This window comes from Nelumbo lutea, chromosome 7 (assembly GCF_056320005.1).
Source record: "Nelumbo lutea isolate HS-2025 chromosome 7, American lotus-T2T, whole genome shotgun sequence".
Taxonomy (NCBI): domain Eukaryota; kingdom Viridiplantae; phylum Streptophyta; class Magnoliopsida; order Proteales; family Nelumbonaceae; genus Nelumbo; species Nelumbo lutea.
The window spans coordinates 31068213-31092039 of record NC_142690.1 but is presented as its reverse complement, the minus strand read 5'-3'; the positions used below and the strand labels follow the sequence as shown (position 1 = coordinate 31092039).

Below are 23827 nucleotides of genomic sequence, written 5' to 3'. Positions count from 1 at the left end.
TGACCTCATAGACACGAGCAGCGTCATGGGCTTTGGAATAGGTTTGTCGGACAACGTCCCAAATAGCCCTTGCAGAGGGAAGAAACATACAAGTATCGCTAATCTCGGGTGTCATTGAACTCCACAACCATGACATAATCATGGAGTCCTCTTCGTCCCAAGCATTAAAATTTGGCTCGCCCAATTTTGGCCCTGTTCCAAGAAGGTGACTAATTTTTCCTTTTCCCTTCAAATAGGTACGCACTAGTTGTAACCACTTCAAATAGTTCTATCCATTCAGTCTATATGTTGCCTGAATATTCTGCAAATCACCATTGCCAATCGGCTTATTTATACAGTAAGTTGTTGCAATAAATAGAAAACATCTTCCTAAATCAATTCCTATAATTAAGGGACTAACTATTTTAATCCCCATATTTAAGGGATTATACTTTTCCACAATCCTAGGAATACATATTCACACAATTCTATTTTTACACAACTACCAAATATAGATGCTAACTACCAAATATGCATCTACACCAGTAACCCCACGTTTTCCAACAAAGACTAAGGAGGAACTGTAGACCTTGAGAATCTATGATCTAGATGATGCTTTTCAATTGGCACTTGATGTAAGAAATTTGAAGCAATTTGAATATACAACAAATAATGACTTTTTGTTATAGGTGATTTCTTGCATTTTCTGCATGTGTATCCTGATGATAAAGTTGAGAATGAAGAGGAGAATCAACAACCAATGTTATAAACCAGTGGGAGAGACTTTAGATTCTACAGTTACTATAGGTCTTCACCAAGGTTCAACACTTATCCCTTATCAATTTGCACTGATCATAGATGAATTGACAAAACATATTCAGGGGGAAGTTCCATGGTGCATGTTGTTTCAAGATGACATTATTTTAATTGATGACTAATAAAGGATTAAATGCAAAATTAAGCTTATGGACAAATGCCTTAGAGATAAGTGGTTTTAAAATAAGGACTAAAACAAAGTATGTAAAATGTAAATTTAGTAATAATAGGAGTGTAAATCAAGATACACTTAGGATTGGAGACTGAGAGATAACTCAATGTGACCATTTCCGGCACTTTGGTTCAATAATTCATAACAAGGGAGAGATTGAGGAGGATGTCACCCAGCAAATTAGAGCAGGGTGGGAAAAATGGAGGGATGCATTCAAACTTTTATGTGATAGGCGAATACCACTTAAATTAAAAAGGAAAATTCTATAAAACAATTGTATAGACAACTATGTTGTATGGAGCGTCGTGTTGGGCATCCAAGAAACATGTTCAAAAAATAAATGTGACAGAAATGCAAATGCTAAGATGGATGAGTGGAAAAACTAGAAAGAATATGACTAGGAATGAAGTTATCCGTAGGAACATAGGAGTATCTCCAATAGGTGATGAAATGAAAGAGAGAGAGAGAGTAGACTAAGATGGTTTGGCACATGCATAGGAGACCACCAACTGCACTAGTTAGAAGAAGTGATTTGTTACACATTGAAGGGGCTAGAAGAGATTTGGGTAGACCAAAGGGGGCATGGGTAGAAGTAGCAAGAAATGATTTAAGCACTAATAATTTAACAGTGGATATGTTTTAAATAAAATTGATTGGGGAAATAAGATTCATGTAGCCGAGCCCATATAGTTGTGATAAGGCATGGATGATGATGATTTAATTAAATATGTATTTTCAATAGCCAAACCATCTTTGATCATTGACTGATAGGCTTATGTCTTACACCTCAAGGCATAGGCATGTGCCTCTTTGACAAGGACCTAAGTCTCAAATTAATACTTTGAGGCTTAAGCCTTGTGTAGGAGCATAGGCATGCACAAGGCCACAGGCCTGCTTTAACCCATTCCAAGCCAATGCCAAACCAGCCCAGTCCTACTCGGGTCATGAAACAGCATTTCGGGACAAGTCATGAGTGTAGCAGCGGGCTAGTGGCTGACAGCTGGCCACCGATGTTGGCATGGCATAACTATTTAATGGGTGGAAGAGTGTAGAGAATCTTCTGTTAGAAAAAAAGAGAAAATATATTAAGTAGGGATTCCCGAATCAGAGGGGGGGAGTCTATTAATTAGGGATTTGTGAATAAGATGAGGGACTCTAAAGTAGGGATTCATGAATCAGAGGAGGAATCTCTATTACTTAACCCATATTCTCTCTCCTCACCGATTTTCAACCATTCCTCAGACTTTCAGAGTTCAGACCAATCCCATTGCCTACACCTTGAGGAAAAACCTGTGCACCCTTGAACCTTTTAAAAGCATGAGTGCAACTTCATAAAGCTTCTACAATATTCTGAAATTTTAAACCTTAAATGTCTAATTTATCAACATCCGATATATAGCCACCTAATGAAATAGAGATACTTCAACGATATTGTACCAAGTTTTCCTGATATTGCAAATCAGATCTGCTGACCACAACACATTGCTGGCCATGTTCACTCAACCAAACATATGGAACATCAATTGTGTTGTGGTCACCGATATTCCCAACGTGTGGCTGGATGAGTGTTGCCAGCAATGTGTTGTGGTCAGCAGAAACAAACTCGGATTAGCCACCCCTATAAATGTCATAATGTGTTATAAATGTACAATTATGTAAGGAATGGATGTTTTGATTTTGTATGAGTTATTATAGGTTATGCTAAAAGTGTTGAGTAATCCCCATGACCTAAAGTTATTTGAGCCACCCTTACATTTTAATTGATCCAAGTACATTTATCTTATTTCACACCAAAAATTGAAAATTTCCTGTTTGTTTCTGTTTTTGTCCTTTTCTGCAACCAGTTGCTTCATATTTGGATGCCCCCAGTAAATCTTCATTACCTTTCATTATACCTGGAACCTTGGATTTTTAAAATTTTCAAGTTTCATTGAAAGGTATTTTTTTGTCCTTCTTTGGTGAATTACAAACCTAGACTTATTTTCTCCAATGTAAGCTTTTCATAGTTTTAAAACAAATCTACAATTATTGCAGTTAAGCTCTGATACCCTTTGTAACCTAACCAAACTCTACCTTTAGTCTTAAGGTCATTCCTAATCCCTGTTCTAGTTAATTAAGTTCTCCCTAGAGTCACCCTTGGGTCATTGCCATCCTATGCCAATTGGTAGAAATGCAGCCAGTCCTGCATCATGGGACGACCTGATTGATGTGATTTTTTAGTTGTTAAAAATGCATGAAACCATTGATGATATCAAAGATGAGTATAAAAACCCTATATGTCAAATTAACTGAAGATTGGAACTAACACAATGTAAAGCACCTACCTTTATCATATCATCAATTGAGTTGGTTTCTTTTTTGATCTTTTGGCGATTGACAATAATAATTGCTGCAACACAGAAGATAGGTAATTCATCATCTTCATTCCTTGACGATGAGATAACAGTGCAGATCTCCATGCGATCATTCCTTGACCAACAATTCCTAGTCAAGCCACAAAGTGAATGACTTGATGCAGATTTCATAACCATATTGTCATACATGGATCGTTCTACATTTGCATGTTTGGATTGTATACCACTGTTTGAAATTCCATTTTTGTTTTCTGCAATTGCTTCACCAGTTTCTGACACTGGATCTCTTGAAATCTGTACCACCAATGGTTCAAGACAATGTTCCTCTAAACCCTGAGCCACAGATTCATCAAAATCCGCAGCCCACATCATCTGAAATGAAAGGAAAGTCATGAAAGTCGGTTTAACTTCTTTACTCAGAAAAATCAACATTAAAATGTTCTACATTTGGTCTGAATTAAATAATGGACATCTAATGAGACTCTGAACAGTGTACATGATTATTTTTCCAATGAAGATTTCAGATTTTTCCAACAATTTACTGTCCAGCTGCATTCATGACAATAGATGCTCTACATGCATAAGAGCAGAAAGCAAGAATACATTGAACTCTTTCTATCATATCTGATTACCTATACCAACTTAAGTGCCACAACAATAAAATGAGAGTGACTGCAAGAGGAGTGAGAGCACAAGAGTTGTAGGCAAAATCTCTCTTTATTTCTCTGTCAAGTAGTCATGGCTATTCAAAATTTCAAGTTCAAAGGGCATGAGATCTTGAGGATCAAAGTACCAGTGCTGTGAAAATGTGGTTTCTATCACAATTTTTTGCTGTGTTTGGTTTGAAAGAAAAGGTAGAGAAAGGAATGGTAGGTTTCCTTTCTCTACCTTTTCTTTTAAACGAAAAACAGTCTTAGAGAAATACAATTGATAAAAAACAAAATTATAATGCCATTTTCCCTTTATGGGTTCATGAACTTCAATATATTGCTCAGAAGATCAATGTTATGCACTCTAAGATCCAAAATGTGTGATCTAGGAGCAATGGTGCACCCATGTTGTGAGAGAATTATATTGATACATGCAAGAGTCCATTTTAATAATCATAGAAAGCCTTGAATTTTTAAGAAGTTGACAAAGCAGGTAATTTGAAGATATAAATTAGGTAAATAGATGTAGGTTCTTTATGAGTTTATGACATGATCTTGATAAGTAAATGTGAGAACAAGCCACAAGTATCATATTTGTTCTACCTTATTTGTGTTAGATAATGATGACCTTAGAGCCAAAAGGACTTCTTGAGGGTGAGCTGTGTAAGTAAAAAATTCCAAGAAGGAAATATAGGGAAAGAAAAGAGGAGAGAAGAAGAGAGAGAACAAAGGTAGAACAAGCAGTAATGTCAAATGAAATGGGTGAGTTACTGTTAACTCCCCAAATTTCACTAATATTTTGAGAGCATAGTTACAAAAAATATCCCTTTAGTGGTGCCTAGGTACAGATAAAATTAAAATGATAAAAAAATACCCTCAAACTTAAAGACATTACATCATGCTAAGCATAGATACCTATCATGCCTAGCTTGCACAAATTCTTGTCACATTTTGGCTTGGGAACACACTTAGTGAGGCAATCAGCCAATTAAACCTCAAAAATGGTAAGCAGATTTCTCCACAGGCAAATCTCACTCTAATGAAATGCATGTTCACTTAATGTGTTTTGTATGATCATATTGGACAGGGTTGTGATCTACGTTTATGGTGTAGAGATAAAGAGAGTTAGCCAAGGGCTATTTTTGTACTTTCTTACTTGTACAATAATTTGTTTTGTACACTAACTTTTGTATACTAAGGGAAGATTTGTCCTTTTATCTTTAATATAAATATCATTCTTTTGGGTGTCGACAATCACTTTTGACACACCCACCAAAGTGTTGTTCTCTCTCTCTCTCTCTCTCTCCCTGACTCTGACATGGTATCAGAGCAGGTCATGATCTGATCTGCATAAAACTTCTTTTATTATCTATGTTCTCTCTGTCCTTTTGGGGTTTTCCTAATAGTATTTGGGAAGCCTTCGAGTGCCCTTGAATCCCTTTCTAGGGCTGCTTAAATCAGAACTATACAGACCCGTTTTCTGGACTGTTGCACCATCAGAAATACTTTTCTCCTTGGATCTCCTTGTAGAAACATCAGATTGGCCTGAATCTTTAGATCTGGTGTCACCTAGAGGAGATCTATTGGTTCCCTTTGGCTTGGTTTGGTTTGGATTGATTTTGATATAGAAGGGTTTCAATCTACTTCTAGTTGCTAAAGTGACTTCTGTGAGAGTTCTTTTATCCTTAGTAGTGAGCTATGATTGGTCTTTGTATCATTTTGATGTTAAGAATGCATTTCTGAATGGTGATCTCAATGAAGAGGTATATATGTCCCTTCCTCCTGGTATATATGGCAAGGAGATGCAAGGTAAGGTGTGCAGATTGAAGAAATCACTTTATGGCCTGAAACAATCTCCCACATGCTTGGTTTGACTGGTTTAGGGCTGCTCTTGTTCAGTTCGGCTACACTCAGACTCAATCAGATCATACCCTCTTTGTTAAGGGAAGAAGCCCCCTGGTGGCATTCCTTATTGTTTATGTAGATGCTATTGTTGTTATTGGTAGCGATATAGAAGAAGTTAGTGCTCTCAAGAAGTTTCACAGTTCTAAATTTGAGATCAAAGATTTAGGGGAGTTACGGTATTTTCTTGGCATTGAGGTTGCTATGTCCAAGGAAAGTATCTTTATTTCTCAACGGAAGTATGTGCTGGATCTTCTTACTGAGATTGGAAAACTTGGTACTAAACCTGCCTCTACCCCTATTGATGCGAATCATAAACTCTTATCTAATGGAGAACTTTTAATTGACAGGGGAGTGTTTCAGAGATTATTGGGGAAACTTCTTTATCTATGTATGACTCGTCCAGACATTTCATATGTTGTGAGTGTCATTAGCCAGTTCATGCATGCTTCCAGAGACACATATATGCTGTAGAAAGGGTGCTATGCTATCTTAAGGGAACCCCCGGGAAGGGTATCTTATTTGATAAACATGGCACATGAAGGTAGAAGCATATATGGCTGCTAATTGGGTAGGAAATGTGGATGATAGGCGATGCTCATCAGGTTATTGTGTTATGGTAGACGGAAATATTGTTTCTTGGAGAAGTAAAAAGCAATCAGTGGTTGCTAAATCTTGAACTGAGGTAGAGTATAGGGCTATGGTCCATGGGGTTTTTGAGTTGTTATGACTTAGATTTCTCCTTGATGAGATAGGTGTTTCATGTAACGAGCCACTAATGTTGTATGGTGATAACCAGGCTTCTACTAATATTGCTCACATCAGCATGATAGAACTAAACACATTGAAGTACACAAACACTTTATACAGAAGAGAGTGGCTTCAGGAGAGGTCTGCCTTCCTTTCATTGAATTAGAAGAGCAGCTAGAAGATTTTCTAACTAAAGGAGTTCCAAAGGCTAAGCTTCAACATTATGTAAGCAAGTTGGGCATGATTGACATCTATGCTCAGTTTGAGGGGGAGTGTAGTGAGAATGAGCCGAATGGGCCATAGTGTTTCTTATTTCTTTTAAGTAGTGTTTAAGTTTATGTTTGTTGGTTATGGGCTTTTTTTGTTTTCTTTAATTATTTCTTTAGTGTTGGTCGCCCCATTAAGGGCATCTAGGTAATTGTACTTAATTTTAGAATTAAGTTAATAAAAGAGATCAAGGGGGCTAGCGAGAGAGGTTTGAACTCTTCTTTCTCTCTTCCCTTCTCTTTTTCTTCCACAACCTACTGTTGAAACCTCTTTCTTCTTTCTCTTCTTTCTTTTCCTATATTTTCTGAGTTACTGCAGGTGTATTTCTCAACTAACATCTTGGTTGGCAAGCGTGTCATGGATTTCTGCTGCCAAGGACTCTAATCATCATTCCATTTGGCTGTTCCTTCAAACTTTTGATTTCTGGTTGTAATCTTCTGTTTTTGTTTGTGGTTAGTTTGAGGTCCTTGCCTTTTGGCAAAACCCTGACCGTTTGTTGCATCTTTATCTTCTGTTATCAGCATTAAATTTCTAATTTACCTTCTCAAAAAAATCAAAGATTGGAAGGTTGATGTGTTTAAACCCTATTTTGTCAAATTGGATGTGGCATTCAAGTATTTCTTGACTAAATACACATTTATGTGGATATTGAAACCGGTTTATGGAGGTTGGGCCCTGGTGCAACGGTTGGGTTGCTCCATTGTGACCTGGGTGACCAGGGTGACTAGGGTTCAAATCTTGGAAACAGATTCTCTATATGTGTAGGGGTAAGGCTGCATGCATCTGTCCCTCCCTAGATCCCACATTGGTGGGAGCCTTTGAATTTTCTTTTGGAGGGATCTAAGTCTTCTGGAGAAAGCATCGCACTTTGATCTTCTATTTTTGGCGCAACATTGAGTTTGTATTCTTGATAGTGTTTGGGACCATAGTAATCTGAGTTTTTGCCTCTTGGAGTCTTCAGATTATTATGTTGGAATAAATTGAAAAAAGCAAACAGGTATTTCAATCCATTGAGGTAACTTATTTTTATGTTTTTACATGTACCTACTACCATCCAGGAGTACATATGTCTACTTTTGATGTAATTAAGTTGCACATATAGATAAAAAGAGGGCTATACACAGATAAAAACTGTGATTTGAATTTGGAAAGAGCATCAGTGATAGTCCAATCGAAGGCTGGCCAGCTGTTGATAACCAAATGGTGCCCAAGCTCTAATGTAAAGGACTTGAAGATTGTTGGTAACATGATTGTGGGAGTATTAGGCTTGCAGTTTCACCTTTGGAGGCAAGAAACACTTGCCTTGCTTGCATCTATTTATAGTGAGTGACTTGTAAGAGTTTTCTTACAAGACTTATTCAGCTTCCATGAAATTAACTGGTGTGAAACCTGAAGATATTCCCAAAAAAATAGAAATCTTCTCAGAGGGGATGTTGTTCTCTATATGAGTGGCGACTTCCATTGAAGCAGATCTATGGAAGGAGGGAAGCAGGGAGGAAGATGTGTCAACACTCTTGGCCCAAAAGAAGAGAACAAGAATAATCTTAGAGGTGTCCAGAAATTGTCGACTCCCACCTCAAAGAGTCTCTTATATATTTAAAAGACATGTACAATTACAAGAATGCCCATATAGGACTGAGAGGCAGAAAAGAATAAATAATACAAATACTGTAATATACAATAGGGACTATACTAATAAGATACATCAAATCACAGAATCTCCACAAGATGCACTGCATGGTAGACAATATTGGTGAATTCAAATGATAATAGCCCTTTCATGGAAATGGTGAAGAAAAGAACAGGAATAGCAAAAGGTTGGAGTTAGCAGGGGAGGAGAATCATCACATGGAAAGTCTTTTGCTCAGGTGGTGAGCAGTGGTAGTGTTGGAGATTCAATTTTGAAAAGTGGAGAACAGACGAGGAATATGAAGGGATTGACAAGAGGAATTAAGCTAGCTCAAGGTGACTTAGCTGAACCGGTGGGACAAACTAGTACATGTGATTACGTTGGGAGTCTTGGAGATGGGACTTCAGTCCAAGATATGCAAATTGGACATATGACCTTGATTATATCTAGGAAATGGATAGCCCTTAGTTTGGGTCTACTATTGTCTTCTTTGAAGCTAGTTGAGAAATATGTAGGTGTGTCAAATGAAAACAGGTCCTTGATAAAGGTACTTAAGACCTCGTCACGGGATGAGGATAGATAAGTTTGGTGTATAACAAAATAGATATACAGAGAGGAAGTCGCCCCCAAAAGAATGGCATAAAGAAACTGAGTTTTGTCCAAGTTAGAAGGTTTCAGATGGTCGGCCTAGATACGGTGCAAGTATGCTCATGAAAGAGGTGGGAAACAGGGACGTTCAAGCAAGATACGACCATGGAAAGAGTTGTGAAACTAGTGTTGTAAACCTAGGGTTTGTATGAGAAAGAAAGAAAGAAAGAAAGAGAGAAGAAGAAGAAGAAGAATGTGTGGAGTGCTGTGTTTCTGTTACTGTTCACACCTTCAAAAGGCACTTTATATTTTGAAACAAGAAATTACAAAGAGGCCCCTACTTGGGCACCCAAATACAAAGAGAGTACAAATAGAAGAGGAAAAGACTAAAGACACCCTTGCCTAAACTTTCTCAACACTCTCCTTCAACTGAGCATATATGTCAATCATGCCTAGCTTGGAAAGGTTCTTAGCAAACTTTGGGTGGTGAACACCTTTAGTGAGGCAATAAGCGAATTGGTCTTCTAACCTTACAAAAGGAAGGGAAATCTCTCCACTAGCAATTTTTTCTCTAATGAAGCGTTTGTCCACCTCAATATGCTTTGTATGATCATGTTCAACAGGATTGTGGGCAATGTATATGGCTGCATAATTGTCACAATATAGTCTCATTGGGATATCCGCTTGGATTACCATCTTAGTCAATAAAGTCTTCAGCCAGAGTAGTTCAGACACTCCATGAGCCATTGCCCTGTATTCTGCCTCAACACTAGAACGAGTAACCACAGATTGTTTCCTACTTCTCCATGAAGCCACATTGCCTCCGACTAATGCATAATAACCAGATGTAGATTTTTTGTCATCAATGGACCCTACCTAATCAACACATGTATAACCTCAATCTTTAGATGGTTGTGATTGGAATACAACATCCCTTTACCTGAGCATCCTTTTAGATAGGCTAAGATTCTATTAATTGCCTGCATATGAGAGGTCTCAAGTTCATGCATATATTGGCTAACCACTCCAACAACATAGGATGATGTAGATTTTTTGTCATCAATGGACCCTACCTAATCAACACATGTATAACCTCAATCTTTAGATGGTTGTGATTGGAATACAACATCCCTTTACCTGAGCATCCTTTTAGATAGGCTAAGATTCTATTAATTGCCTGCATATGAGAGGTCTCAGGTTCATGCATATATTGGCTAACCACTCCAACAACATAGGATATGTTAGGTCTAGTAAAACAAAGATACAAAAGGTGGCCCACCAATCTCTGATTTACCCCTCTGTCTAGATGAGCTTCTCTTTCAGTAGCACTCAACTTATGGTTGGGATCAATTGGAGTTTTTATAGGTTTACATCCTAATTTCCTAACTTCATGAAGCAAGTTGAGTACATATTTCCTTTGTGATAGAAAATTTCCCTTTTTAGATCTTGCAACTTCAATGCCAAGAAAGTGTTGGAGATCACCAAGGTCCTTAATCTCAAATTCGAAAGCAAGGAAGGACTTTAATTGGTTGATACCTGTGACATCATCGCTTGTCATAATAATGTCATCAACATTAGACCTGCTCATGGGACAAGTAGCCAAACAGGTTGGCCTGGCCTGGCCCCTCCTAAATCAGTCTTGGACAAAATTTTAAGCCTGCGGGCTCAGGCTCAGGCTCTAAAACTGGGCCTGACTACTTTTCGGGCCGGACACAAGCTTTCCTGAATAGGCCCAGCCCAATAATATTAAATATATAACAGAAATATAATATATATGTTAATAATACATAATATATTATATATTAATAAAATTAATAGCAAAAAAGTATTATATATACCAAAATGTATAATATATTATATAATATATAATATATTATTAATAATATATAATTAATATGTTATAAAATACCTATCAAAGTCGGGCTTCGGGCTTTATGTAGGGCTCGGGCTCGGGCTCAAGATCTAGGCCCGATAGTCGGGTCGGGCTCGAGCTTGGGCCTAGTAATTTTCTGTTTATAAAGAGGCAAAACCCGGTTTGACTTGGCCCATGGAAAAGTCTAATCAACATATGCTATCAACATTGTTACTCTTCCATCAACTCTTTTATTGAATAAAGTGTGGTTTGCCTGAGATTGCGAAAACCTAATCTTTAAGATAGAATTTTTGAATTTGTCAAACTAGACTCTAGGAGATTGCTTGAGCCCATACAAGGATTTCTTCAAGCAGCAAACTTTACCTTCACTGTTAGAAAAGCTTACCCCAAGTGGTAAGTCCATATACACTTCATCTTCTGAGTCCCCATTAAGGAAAGCATTCTTCACATCCATTTGATATAAAGGCCAAGAGTAATGGGCAGCAAGAGACATGATCACACAAATAGAGTTCATTTTAGCAACTGGAGCAAAGGTTTCTAGATAATCAATGCCATAAGTTTATGTTTATCCTTTGGCTACAAGTCGAGCTTTGTACCTCTCAATTGAGCCATTTGCCTTGTGCTTAACAGTATAAACCCACTTACACCCAACAAGGATCTTATCCTTAGAATAAGGAACAACCTCCCAAGTCTAGTTCTTTATTAGGGCCTCCATCTCTTGGTTCATAGCTTCCTTCCCGTGAGGGGACTACACTGCCTCTATAACATTGCAAGAAATGGAAACAAAAGAGATGGCAGAAATATAGGCACAATAGGAAGGTGAGAGAGAATCATAAGATACATAGTTAGTAATAGGATACTAGCTACATGTCCTATTCCCTTTTCAAATGACAATAGGAAGATCAAAGTCAAGATCAGTGATAGAATTATCAGGAGGTTCAAGATTACCTAGGTCTAAGAGATCAGATTGTGATGGGCATTCTACTTCAGGAGCCACCCTCTTGCTGTGCTTGATGAAAAACTGCTACTAGGACCAAGGACAACACACAAGAGGAGGAGGAGGAGGAGAAAGAATACCATTGTTATAGGGAAGAGAGGGAGGAGGAGGGACAAGAAGGCAAAAGGGAGTTTGATCTTTACTTGCATTCTCCCCCTGAAGAGGATGTGGTGACTAGAAAAAAGAGGACTCTAAAAAGGTAGCATCCTTAGAGACATATCTCTTGCCAAAGAAAGCATCAAAGCATTTATAGCCTTTCTGGATAGGAGAACAACTGAAGAAGATACGTATAACTGACTTAGGATCAAACTTACGCCAAGAAGGACTCATATCATGAACAAAACAAACACAACATGAGTTCGGAATAGTAAACCTCGAAGAACTTCAACCACATGGCTATTCTTCCTTTTAGCTAACCCATTTTTCTATGGAGTATGACTACATGAACTTTGGTGAATAATGCCCCGATCTTCAAGAAATCTATACAAATGATGTTCAAGTATTCCTTGGCATTGTCAGATCTTATTATCTGAACTCTTTTCTCAAACTGTGTCTCTACCATATTCATGAAGTTGTGAACCATCATAGGAACTTCATCTCGACTTTTCATCAAGTAGAGCCATGTATACTGACTATAGTCATCAATGAAGAGGATGAAGTATTTATTCCCACCCATGCAAGGGATAGCATATGGGCCCCAAACATCAGTATGGATCAAATGAAAAGCAACATTACTTCTTTTACTACTCGCAAAATATGTGGTTCTACATTGTTTTGATAAATGACAAACTTAATATTCAAGGTTCAACTTTGACACTGATCAAATAAGTTTGAAAACAAAAGTTTTACAGAATTGAAAGACATATGACCAAGACGACAATCCCATAATTTCAAGACTTATTTTCTCATTTGAACAAGACTCAGTTTGGCTCAACAATCCATGCTCTAAAAGTCCATCAAAGGGGTAGATTCTATCAACTTCATGCCCACTTCCAATCATCTTCCCCGTGCTCAGGTCCTAGTAAACACAATGGGTAGGAAAAAAGGTCATTGAGCAATTATGGGATTTTGTAAGAGAACTAACAGACAACAAACTTTTATGTAACTGGGGTACAAGAAGAACATATTCAAGAGAAAGGTTATGAGTGGGTTTGACTTCACCCTGACCCGAGATAGGGATATAAGATCCATCAGCAATAGTAATCTTGCCCTTCCCTAGGGTTAACTTATATGAGGTAAAATGTGAAGGCATACTAGTCATATGGGCATTGGCCTCGGAGTCTACAACCCATGGACTAAAAGATGTGGAACAAGCAAGTGCAGTACCTATTGGCGTATGAACTAGATGGATTACTAGGTTCAAAACAAGATGAAGAGGATGTACCACCCTTTTCCAGTTGCAACAATATATTCTTGAGTTTCTCCATTACATCAAAGGAGTCAAGAACATCAAAAGGTTGAGCATCATTACCAACTGTAGCCAAGTGAGCATTTCCCTTCTTCCCGGTTTTGTATTTTTCCTGTTTTAAATGAGGACTGAGCTTCCAACACCTTTCCTTAGTATGTCTTGGCTTCTTGCAATAATCAAAAACCATATCCACAGCCTTCTTAGTAACAGGTTGCTTACTAGTATTTTGCTTGGACCGAGATGACATAAAGGCACAGTGATCAATCATAGGAGGTTGCATCATGGCTGTCCTTCTACTCTCTTCCCCTTGTACAAGGGAACACGTGGAGGCAAGAGTGACAATGCCGACACTAAGAATATTTTGCCTAGTAAAATCAAACTCTCGGTTCAAGCCAGCCAAGAAATCAAAAACTCTGTTCTCAAGATCCTTCCATGCAAGAGCCTTCAAGTGATCCATTTCTTCCTAGATAGACTGTGGAGAAGAGAAATACATAGCAACAGATCTTTCCCCCTGACGCATACTGTAAGCTTCCCTTCGAAGTTGGTACACTCTAGTAATATGGTTAACTCGGGAATAGGTGGCAACAACTCTATCCCAAATATCTTTGGCCGTTGGGAGAAACATGTAGTTTCGAGCAATATGAGATTGCATTGAGCAAATCAACCATGGCATTACAAGGGAGTTATCTTGTTCCCACTTTGCATATTTCGGATCTTCCAAGTTTGGCTTTACCTCCTTTCATGTGATGAATCCTAGTTTACCTCTCCTAGTGATGGTAAGTTTAGCAGATTGGGACCACTTTAAAAAGTTGGTTTCATCAAGTTTAATAGTAGTTATCATACCACTGGAAATGCCTGCACTTCCCAAGAGCACACTGGGAACCATTTGTACATCCTTAGATGATTCCATATACTCAAAACACTTTTGTGTCAACCAAAAAAGGCCCCTCAATACTTAACCACAGCTAAGGACCCAAGAAACTAGGTCACCATAAGAGACAAAAAAGGGCCAAAAAACTAGGTTGGCAGCAAAATAGAGGGAGAAGAAAATCTCCCAAAATTGTCCAAGGCTTAGAAAATTACGGGACAATTTCCTGTTGACCCCAAAGTGAAAAACGACCTGAATGGTCTAGGCTTTGCAACAAAAGAACTGATTAAACATAGTGTATAAGACTTGACATCAGATTTGGAATTTCTGCAATTTTCTGCTTAAAAAAGCCACTAAAAACCATAGAAGCTTCGAACAAAGTCAAGAGTCATACCAAAAATCTTCTAAAATTAGGGTGAATCAAACCATGTAGGATTCATGTACTATCGCCGAAACCTGTACGGACTACTGATGTCATCTGACAACGGTCTGACATCAGTAGTTTATCTCGTCAAAGAGAGCAGGAAAGATATTCCCAAGTGCCTTTACCCGCTCTATTACCAAGTTGTGAAACTAATGCTGTAAATCTAGGGTTTGCATGAGAAAGAAAGAAAAAAAGAGAGAAGAAGAAGAAGAAGAAGAAGAAGAAGAAGAAGAGGAATGTGTGGAGTGGTGTGTTTCTGTTACTGTTCACATCCTTAAAAGGCACTTTATATTTTGAAACAAGAAATTACAAGGAGGCCCCTACTTGGGCGTCCAAATACAAAGAGAGTACAAAGAGAAGAAGAAAAGGCTAAAAACACCCTTGCCTAAACTTTCTCAACAGAAAGACAATGGATGAGATTGGCAACGAGTCAAAGGAAATCTTAGAGGGTAAAGTTCAGTCATAGACAATTAGGGGATATCATGGTTTTAAATTTCCATAAATTTCTTAATATTTCCATTTCCATTGGTAGCGACACAAAATTTTACTAGAATCAACATATTCCCCAATGAACACTAACATCATGATGTGGAGCCCAAGAGATAGCATTATAACATAAGTTGGTGATAATACTATAGATATGAGGAGTAGCAATGTTATTGTTCGCCTAACGTACATAATTACAAATTTGAGCCAAATCAATATTCATTTCAAACATGAAGGTAAATATTAGGTTTTGTTTATATAATAGATTATTTTGTTGATCTATTAGAATCATTTGCATTTTCTATGTGTTTAAATTTTACTTGATCTCATTCTATCATGTAGTTATGAATCTTATGGTTTATAGGACAATTTCACGGCGTATTATTTTGTTTATAACCTTAGATTTTTTATTTTTGTTTAATGATTTGGAATAAGATAATAATTTAAAAAGGTGGGCATATGCTTCTTTTATCATTTCATAAAATATAATTTTATATTTTTTCATATTTACGATGTTTCCACCATGTCTATAATTTTTACAATATTTCCAACATTTCCAACATGTTTTTTTGGATGACCAACACTTCTACTGATATCGACATTTTAAACCTTTCTGGAGATAAAAAAGGGGACAAAAGGGTTTTTAAAGGTGGAAATGAAAAAGCTTCAAAGAGGATAGGAAGAGGAGAAGGGAGTGAGAGAGAGAGAGAGAGGATGGTGGCCTTGGCGGATGGAGAGGCTTCAATTTGTAGGTCCAAAGTTAATCTGGGAAGGGAGGAAGATAGAGAAAGGGATGAGAAGGAGGGCATTGCTAGGGAAGAAACCTTAAATATAGGGAGTAGTAAGGAGTCTGAGAAGAAACTGTAATTGGGGGGGGGGGGGTGGAGGAGAAAAGGAGTGGGTTGAGGGAGATGTAACTGAAACAACAAATGAGTCAAAGGTTGAAAAGGAATCTGGTATTGGTGCAGATTGTTTAGGGGAATTTTGAGAAAGAGGATGATGTTGATAAAGGAGGAGAGGGACATGAAGAGAGAGAAGGTTGTGGAGTTTCTTGATCAAAAGTCTATAAAAGAAACTGGAAATATAGAATGAAAGCACTGCTTGAAGCTAAGGGGGCTGAAGCTGAGAGGGATGAAGTAAGGCACTCAAGTGAGGATTCAGATACTATTGGATGAAACTTATGCAATTGGAAGATCAATTGACCTTGGTAAGGGTAGTGAATAAAGAGGTGGAGGTGAGTAAAACTTTGGGCCTGTTTTTTCTCCTGGAGGGGGGGGAGGACTTTGTGGCGAAAACTTTTAAGGAGTTGGAAGAAAAGTATGGTGGGCCTTTGAAGGGTATGGAGAAAGACAAACCGATTCCCGATGATATTGTTAGTGCTAGAGACATTGATGCACAATATGTTTCTTTTCTGATCATTTTAAGAAAAGACTAATAATACAAACCTCCCACATGCAAAGGGCCTCAGTGAAGGACAACTCCCGACGGAAAAGCACCATCAGCATCCGGAAGGCAAAATGAAGGCTTTCAGCCCCTATTAGTGATAAGTGTGCAAACATTTCCCTGTCTGTCAGTTCCAAGATATGCCATAATGTTTGTAACTTCTTCATCACTCCTGTTGGACCTTCCATCTGAAAATTTTCCCGCTGAAAATAAAATGAAAATGTGGTAGTGTAAGAATCATAATCAGGCCAATATAACAATGTGGACAGATAAAAAATAATTTAATTCAAGATTTCCACAATTATGAGGATACCATTCTTCTTATTAGCATCTCAAAGCACCAAAATGCATCTGCATCATCATCATAGAGGACAAGAAAAGGAGATAGCAAGTCACTCATACCTACATACCAATTCAAATGTCTTAAAGGTGGTATCATTACAGTTGAGAATCCATAGCTTTGCCATGAACTTAACAAGGAAATAGTTGAAAACTTAATGTTCAAGGAAGTTGAACAAAATTAAAGAAAAAAAAAGAAAAAGATGGGAAACCAGAAAAAAAAGGATGAGCATATAACCTTGGCAATATCCAGTAGCAGGATCAACCCATGCATAAACAGCAAGGATATCAGACATCCTAGCAATGTTCTTCTCATCCTCAAAAAATTCAAGATGACTGTCTGTTCTTACCACATCGACAACTGTAAAAACATTGACTTCATCACCTGATATGCCAGAAAAGTTTAATAATAAAATAAATAATATCCTATATATATCGAAGTAAATTTGGAAACTCTTAGCCTGTTATGCCAAAAAATTTTAATTATCATATGAATAATACCCTATAACAAAGTAAAACTCAGAAATCCTTTTACCTATTCGGTGAAGTGTCCAAAGCCATTCAGAAACTCTGTCTTCACTGACACTTCCACCTTGAGTTGTTGGTCTCATGATTTCTGTTTCTGTAACATCTGATATTCTGAGCCCCTTTACTATTTTGTTTTCATATTCAAACTTTGTTCTCTTTATTTTATGTCCATGTACATTCGATGTAAACTTTCCACATTTAGAGTTTCTTGAATGTGGAATATCATTTTCTGGTGAACTATTTGATTCCATAATTAGATCTACATTATTACTAATTTGAAAGGTGTGCATATTTTCATCTGGACATCTCGGCTTATTGCATGTAGATAGCCTATCATGGTGCACCCAGTATTCTTTATCATCATTGTCACTATTTTGAAAAAACTTTTTGAAAGATAAAGGAGGAAAGTCAAAAAAACTCTCATTTATGCATTCTGATCCATATGCTTCTTCTCCTCGAGTCAGGGAATAGAAATTGTAAGGATCAGAAGAAGAGAAATGATGTGAATATCCATATGCTGCACCTTCTATGCTTCCCCTAGTGCTGGTATATTCAGATGAATCACTAGAGCATTCCCTTTGGTATGTATAGGATGTATCTGTACAGTTATTATTCCAATCACAGTAATTTTCTATTTTATTAGTTCTATCATGGGAAGCTTGTCTACTTTTGACTTCTGCTTCCCTCTCCCCAGTATCTTTATATACCTTCCTCATATCCATCACTTTTGACCCCACAATGTAAGCAAGAGAACCAGTACCAACACTTGAATGCATCACTTGGCACTGCTTGAGTAAATCCTTGTATCGACTCCTGCATAAAAAAATTCCAGTAAATCTTATTCTTTAGTCAGGACATAAGAAAGTAATCTGAATATACTGATGTATTCATTTACCACCACAAAACATGGAAGCTTCATAGATGGACAGAGATATAATCATAACAAACTATAAACTTTATATCACTAAAGTGATTAAGTTACTTTAATTAGAACCTTGAAAAAAAATAGAAATTTCACTGCAATAACTTGATGGGATTTATGTTTTTAATATTTAATTAGCATTAAGTAATTTTTCTATGTGCGAGAATTTCTAAAAGCAGGGGGATAAACACGTTATAAGGAAGCATAAAATTTTTCTCAAAGAGTATTTTATATTAGTATTATATACTGCTAGCACATATGGGCATTATTTTAATTTTAAATTATACCATGGAGTGCACTAATATAATTTCTACAGTGAGGCATGGATGATGATTATTCCTCTTCTCCTCTTTTCTATGATTTTCTCTTTGAACTTTACAATCCTTTCTACATGGTAACAGAGCAGGAAACCAACCTCTTACGTTTCTCCTCATCTTTTTTGTTTTGTATCCACTTTAAAGGTTGCTCAAAGGAGACTTCTGACATAATCTATTTGACACCACTGATATCACCATGCCATACAGATGATGTCAGCAAGTGTATAGATAGTCATCACCTTGGTGGATTGAAGGGGATTCAACCACCTGAAAGAGGATGAATTATATAACCTAAAAATAATTTATGATTTTTGAGAAGTTTACAATCCTATCTACATGGTATCAGAGCAGGAAACCAACCTCTTACGTTTCTTCTCATCTTTTTGTTCTAATATCCACTTTAAAGGTTGCTTAAAGGAGACTTCTGACATAACCTATTCGACACTGCTGATATCACCATGCCATACAGGTGATGTCAGCAAGTGTATAGATAGTCATCACCTTGGTGGATTGAAGGGGATTCAACCACCTGAAAAAGGATGAATTATATAACCTAAAACTAATTTATGATTTTTGAGAAGTTAATGACAGTTTCTTTTTCAAATTTTTTGGTGATCATTTGAAGTTTCTGAATTATAGAGCAAGGAAAACACACCTTTAATGTGTAAGGTTGACACTGTTTGATCTTGAGCAGGCCTTTGAAGATGCAGAAAATGATCTTTCCTTGATTGGAGAAGTATTTAGGCTTTTGGATGAATTTTTTTCCTCATATATTACCACCTACCTACCATTTATCTTGTTTTGTGCCTACGTTCTGCATGACCAGCATGAGACATGCCTGCTGATATGTCCTAGTTCTTTGTAATGCAGTTTCAAGGAAGTATACCATTACTCTGATCTATCAAGTTCTTGTGAGGACTGGGTCTATGTCCTACTATTGCTTGTATTCTTCCTCATCGTCTTTCAATCTGATCATGGTTTGGTAATGAAGTAACAAATACATCCACTAGTTCCGACATCAATTGGACACCTTTCCCATTTAATCAAATGAAACTTCTTGGACCCCAGCCCCTTCCCACAAAAACACCCTTTGAACCTTCTTTGTTTTCCTAGCCACCTCCTTAGGAACCTTCAGTAATGAAAGGTAATAAGTTGGTAGGCTCAAAAGAACACTCCTAATAAGGGTAATTCTACCTCCCAATGAGAGGTACATTGCCTTCCACCTGAAATAGATGCTCTTCTTGAGAATGACACTTTGGAGTAATTTCATCCTCCTCATGATGCCTCAATTATAGGAAGCTGGTGGTTGTATTCAGTTAAGTTGAAGCCTGATGGCAGTCTAGACAGATACAAAGCTAGACTGGTTGCTTAGGGATTCAAGCAAGAATATAAGATAGATTATGAGGAGACATCTTGCCCTGTGGCCAAGATGACGATGGTTCATCCCCTTCTGGCTATTTTAGCAATAAAGAATTAGGTTATTCACCAAATGGATGTAAAGAATACTTTCTTGCATGGGGATTTGAAGGAGGTAGTGTACATGAAACCTCCTCCTATCCGCTGTTATGAGCCTCATCTAGTTCGTTGCCTCAAGAAATCTCTTTATGAGAGGTTTCGATCTGTTATCACAGATGCTAGGTTCATTCAAAGTTCTTTAGATTACTCTTTCTTTACATCACAACAGTCTCAGGGTATCGTATTGTTGCTCTTATACGTTGAAGATATTCTCATAACTGGAGATGATCAAGATGGTATACACAGCTCAAGAATCTTCTTAACCAATCTTTAAGTTGAAAGATCTGGGGCTAGTTACATATTTCTTGGGCTTGGAAGTTCATCACAATTTTAGTGACTACTTCCTTAATTAGCAGAAATATGCCAAATACCTAGTCAACCTTACTCACCTCAGACACAAAGATAGTTAATACCCCAATGGAATTCAATTTGAAGTTAAGGATGATGTTCCTCTTTTAGAAGACGCCACCTTGTATCATCAACTGGTGGGCAGTCTTATCTACCTCACAATGACATGCCCAGGCATCTCATATGCAATCTAGATCGTAAGACAATCTGTCTCTACTCCTTGCCAACCTCACATAATAGCTGTACACCGTATCATCAGATATGTTTGGGGGACTATTTCCTATGGTGTGTTCTACCACTGGCCAGTGCATATTTCTTGGTGACTCTGGTATCTTGGAAATGTAAGAAGCAACAGACTATTTCCAAGCCATCCACTGAAGCAAAGTATAGAGCCATGTCCTCAGCGTATAGTGAAATTCTTTGGCTTCATTCTCTCCTACATGATCTCAATATTGCTCAGTCTTCTCTTGTTCCTCTATTGGCTGGCAATCTAAGTGCAATCAAGATTGCTTCTAATCCTGTCTTCCATGGAAGGACAAAGCACATTGAAGTGGATTGTCACTTTTTAAGAGATCTCCTTATTGCCAGTAGCATTTCATTGCCTCATGTCTCTTCTACTCTTCAGCTGGCGGATATTTTTATGAAGGCTATGACTAGGGCTTGGCATTCCTTTCTCATGGACAAACTAATGGTAGTCTAACTACATTAGTTTGAGGGGGAGCGTAGACACAGGGATAGTGAGGGCTAAATTGTAATTTTACTTTCTTGTTGTACCATTCATTTTCTATTATTTTACTCTGTATACTACTTACTGTACCATAAGGATAGAAGTTCCTTTTACATTTCATTAATATAAATAGTTCTTTCTTGGTGTGGTCGACTCATCAGACACCCCAAATCTGCTGTCTTTTCTCTAGTACAAACTGCACTGACATTCCAGATGTGGCTAAATCATCCGTATCCATGTTTGACTAAAGACCACAGTATATGTAAAGTCAACACACCTAAAAGCAGCAGTCCAATAGTTACAACTTAGCAGTGAATTAATGACTACAATTCAGTAGCCAACTGGAAAAAAGATCAGTAACCCAGTACAATCCCTGGTTCACACCAGTCCACCAAAAAACAAACACAATAGCGCTTCAATACATAATATAGCTGCTATAACCCTTAGGTTCATACAAACCCAAAAGAACTTCAACACAGGTACTGCACACCATAATAGATCATACAAATCGAAGAGATATTTGTATACAGACCTGTTACATCAATGGTAAACCTTCCAAGAATCAGAAATAAACCCTGTAACAAGGGATGATAGAAAACTCCATCAAAAGAGGAGGAAGATGAAGATTTCAGCAGTAGAGAGGGAAGGAGAAGAAAAGAGTAGGAGGTCAACTAGGATTATGAGAAACTTAACCCTAGCCGCCAGCCCCTCATTATATTTATATTTAACTTAAAGATGAGATATTACAAAGATGCCCTTAATAGGGCGGCTACTAAAACTGAATAGTCACAACTTTAAAAAATAAAAAACTAATGGGCCTAAGGCCCAATAACTTCCTAATTAAATAAAAGCAAACTAAAGACAAACCGGGCCACTCAACACTCCCCCTCAAGTTGGGAGTAAATGTCACACATTCCCAACTTGCGTAGATCATGCTCCAGCTTGTTCTTTGCAACACCCTTTGTGAGAACATCAGCGAGCTGCAGATCATAAGCAATGTATGGAAGACAGGCTTCTCCAGAAGTTACCCTTTCTCTGATAAAATGTCTATCCACTTCAATGTGCTTTGTTCGGTCATGCTGGACTGGGTTATGGGCAATGTTAATTGCTGCCTGGTTATCACATTATAGCATCATGGGTTCTTCTGCCTGTACACCAATTTCTTCTAACAGAGAACGGATCCAGAGAAGTTCTGAAACTCCATGCACCATGGCCCTGTATTCGGCTTCAGCACTTGATCTTGCAACCACTGTTTGTTTCTTACTCTTCCATGAGACTAGGTTACCCCCAACTAGGGTGCACACTCCTGAAGTTAATCTCCTGTCATCAAGGCATCCTGCCCAATCGGCATCTGTATAAGCCTCTAGTTTCAACTGTCCATGATCAGTAAACAACATGCCTCTGCCTGGGTGTCCCTTCAGATAAGCAAGGATCCTGTCAACTGCCACCAAATGCTGGACTCGTGGGGCATGCATGTATTGACTTACTACACTCACTGCATAGGAGATGTTTGGTCTTGTCATACACAAGTATAGCAGCCGACCCACAAGTCTCTAATATCTCCCAATGTCCTTTACTGGCTCACCTTCTGTTGCACTGATTTTATGGTTCTGATCAATAGGGGAGCTAATTGCCTTTGTTCCAAGCTTCCCTGTCTCTTGAAGAAGGTACAAGACATACTTCCTTTGAGAAATAAAAATTCCATGTTTCAGTCTTGCAACTTCAATGCCTAAGAAGTATCTCAGTTCTCCAAGATCCTTAATTTCAAATTCCTTATGTAGGTTCCTCTTCAGACTATCAATCTTACTCAAATCATTCCCAGTGGCAACAATATCATCCACATAAACAATTAGGATTGACACCAAAGATCCCTTGCGCTTCACAAACAAAGTGTAATCGGATTGAGTTTGAGTGTAGCCAAAATCAATCAAGGCCTTTCTGAACTGTTTTGGTTTGAGTTTGAGTGTAATCGGATTGAGTTTGAGTTTGAGTGTAGCCAAAATCAATCAAGGCCTGTAGGGAACAGGAGCTGATGTGGAGCCTTATACTCTAGTAGCCGAGAGGGCATGCGATTGATGATATGTCGCACACAATACTGCATCCATCCAGAACTGTTTTGGCACATTCATATGAATCAGCAAGCCACGAGCAACTTCGAGTAGATGACGATTTTTTCGTTCAGCCACACCATTTTGTTGGGGTGTCCTGGCACAAGAGCTTCGCTGAAGTGACCCACTCGAATTAAAGAACTTCGTGAGATCACTATGGAAATATTTCTTTGCATTGTCCGACTGGAAAATATGAATTTCCATTTGGAACTGAGTGAACACCATGCATTGGAAATCTTTCACAATTTGTGGCACTTCATCTCGAGATCGCATAGGATAAACCCAAGTGTATCGAGAATAATCATCAATCAGCGTAACAAAATACTTATAGCCAGCCGCAGTAGGTAGAGTAACAGGGCCCCAAACATCAGAATAAACAATATGAAAGGGAAATTCAGATCTTTTATTTCTTAAAG

At 37.8% G+C, this 23827-nt stretch overlaps 1 protein-coding gene across 30 annotated transcripts in view; it reads right to left on the bottom strand.

Annotated features, from left to right (window-relative positions):
• Positions 1-23827, bottom strand: part of LOC148845963 (rab GTPase-activating protein 22-like) — a 119930-nt gene that overhangs the window by 70903 nt on the left and 25200 nt on the right. For 16 of the 30 annotated variants that reach the window (XM_088953164.1, XM_088953146.1, XM_088953165.1 and 13 more), the window contains exons 5-9: positions 17482-18287; positions 17185-17331; positions 16921-17009; positions 16610-16810; positions 3292-3693 (exon numbers count right to left, since the gene is read on the bottom strand). In XM_088953164.1, coding sequence (XP_088809290.1) covers positions 3292-3693; positions 16610-16810; positions 16921-17009; positions 17185-17331; positions 17482-18287 — 1645 coding nt within the window. The remainder of the gene's footprint in view (positions 1-3291; positions 3694-16609; positions 16811-16920; positions 17010-17184; positions 17332-17481; positions 18288-23827) is intronic. The other 14 variants (XM_088953158.1, XM_088953167.1, XM_088953166.1 and 11 more) reach the window with 3 other exon arrangements.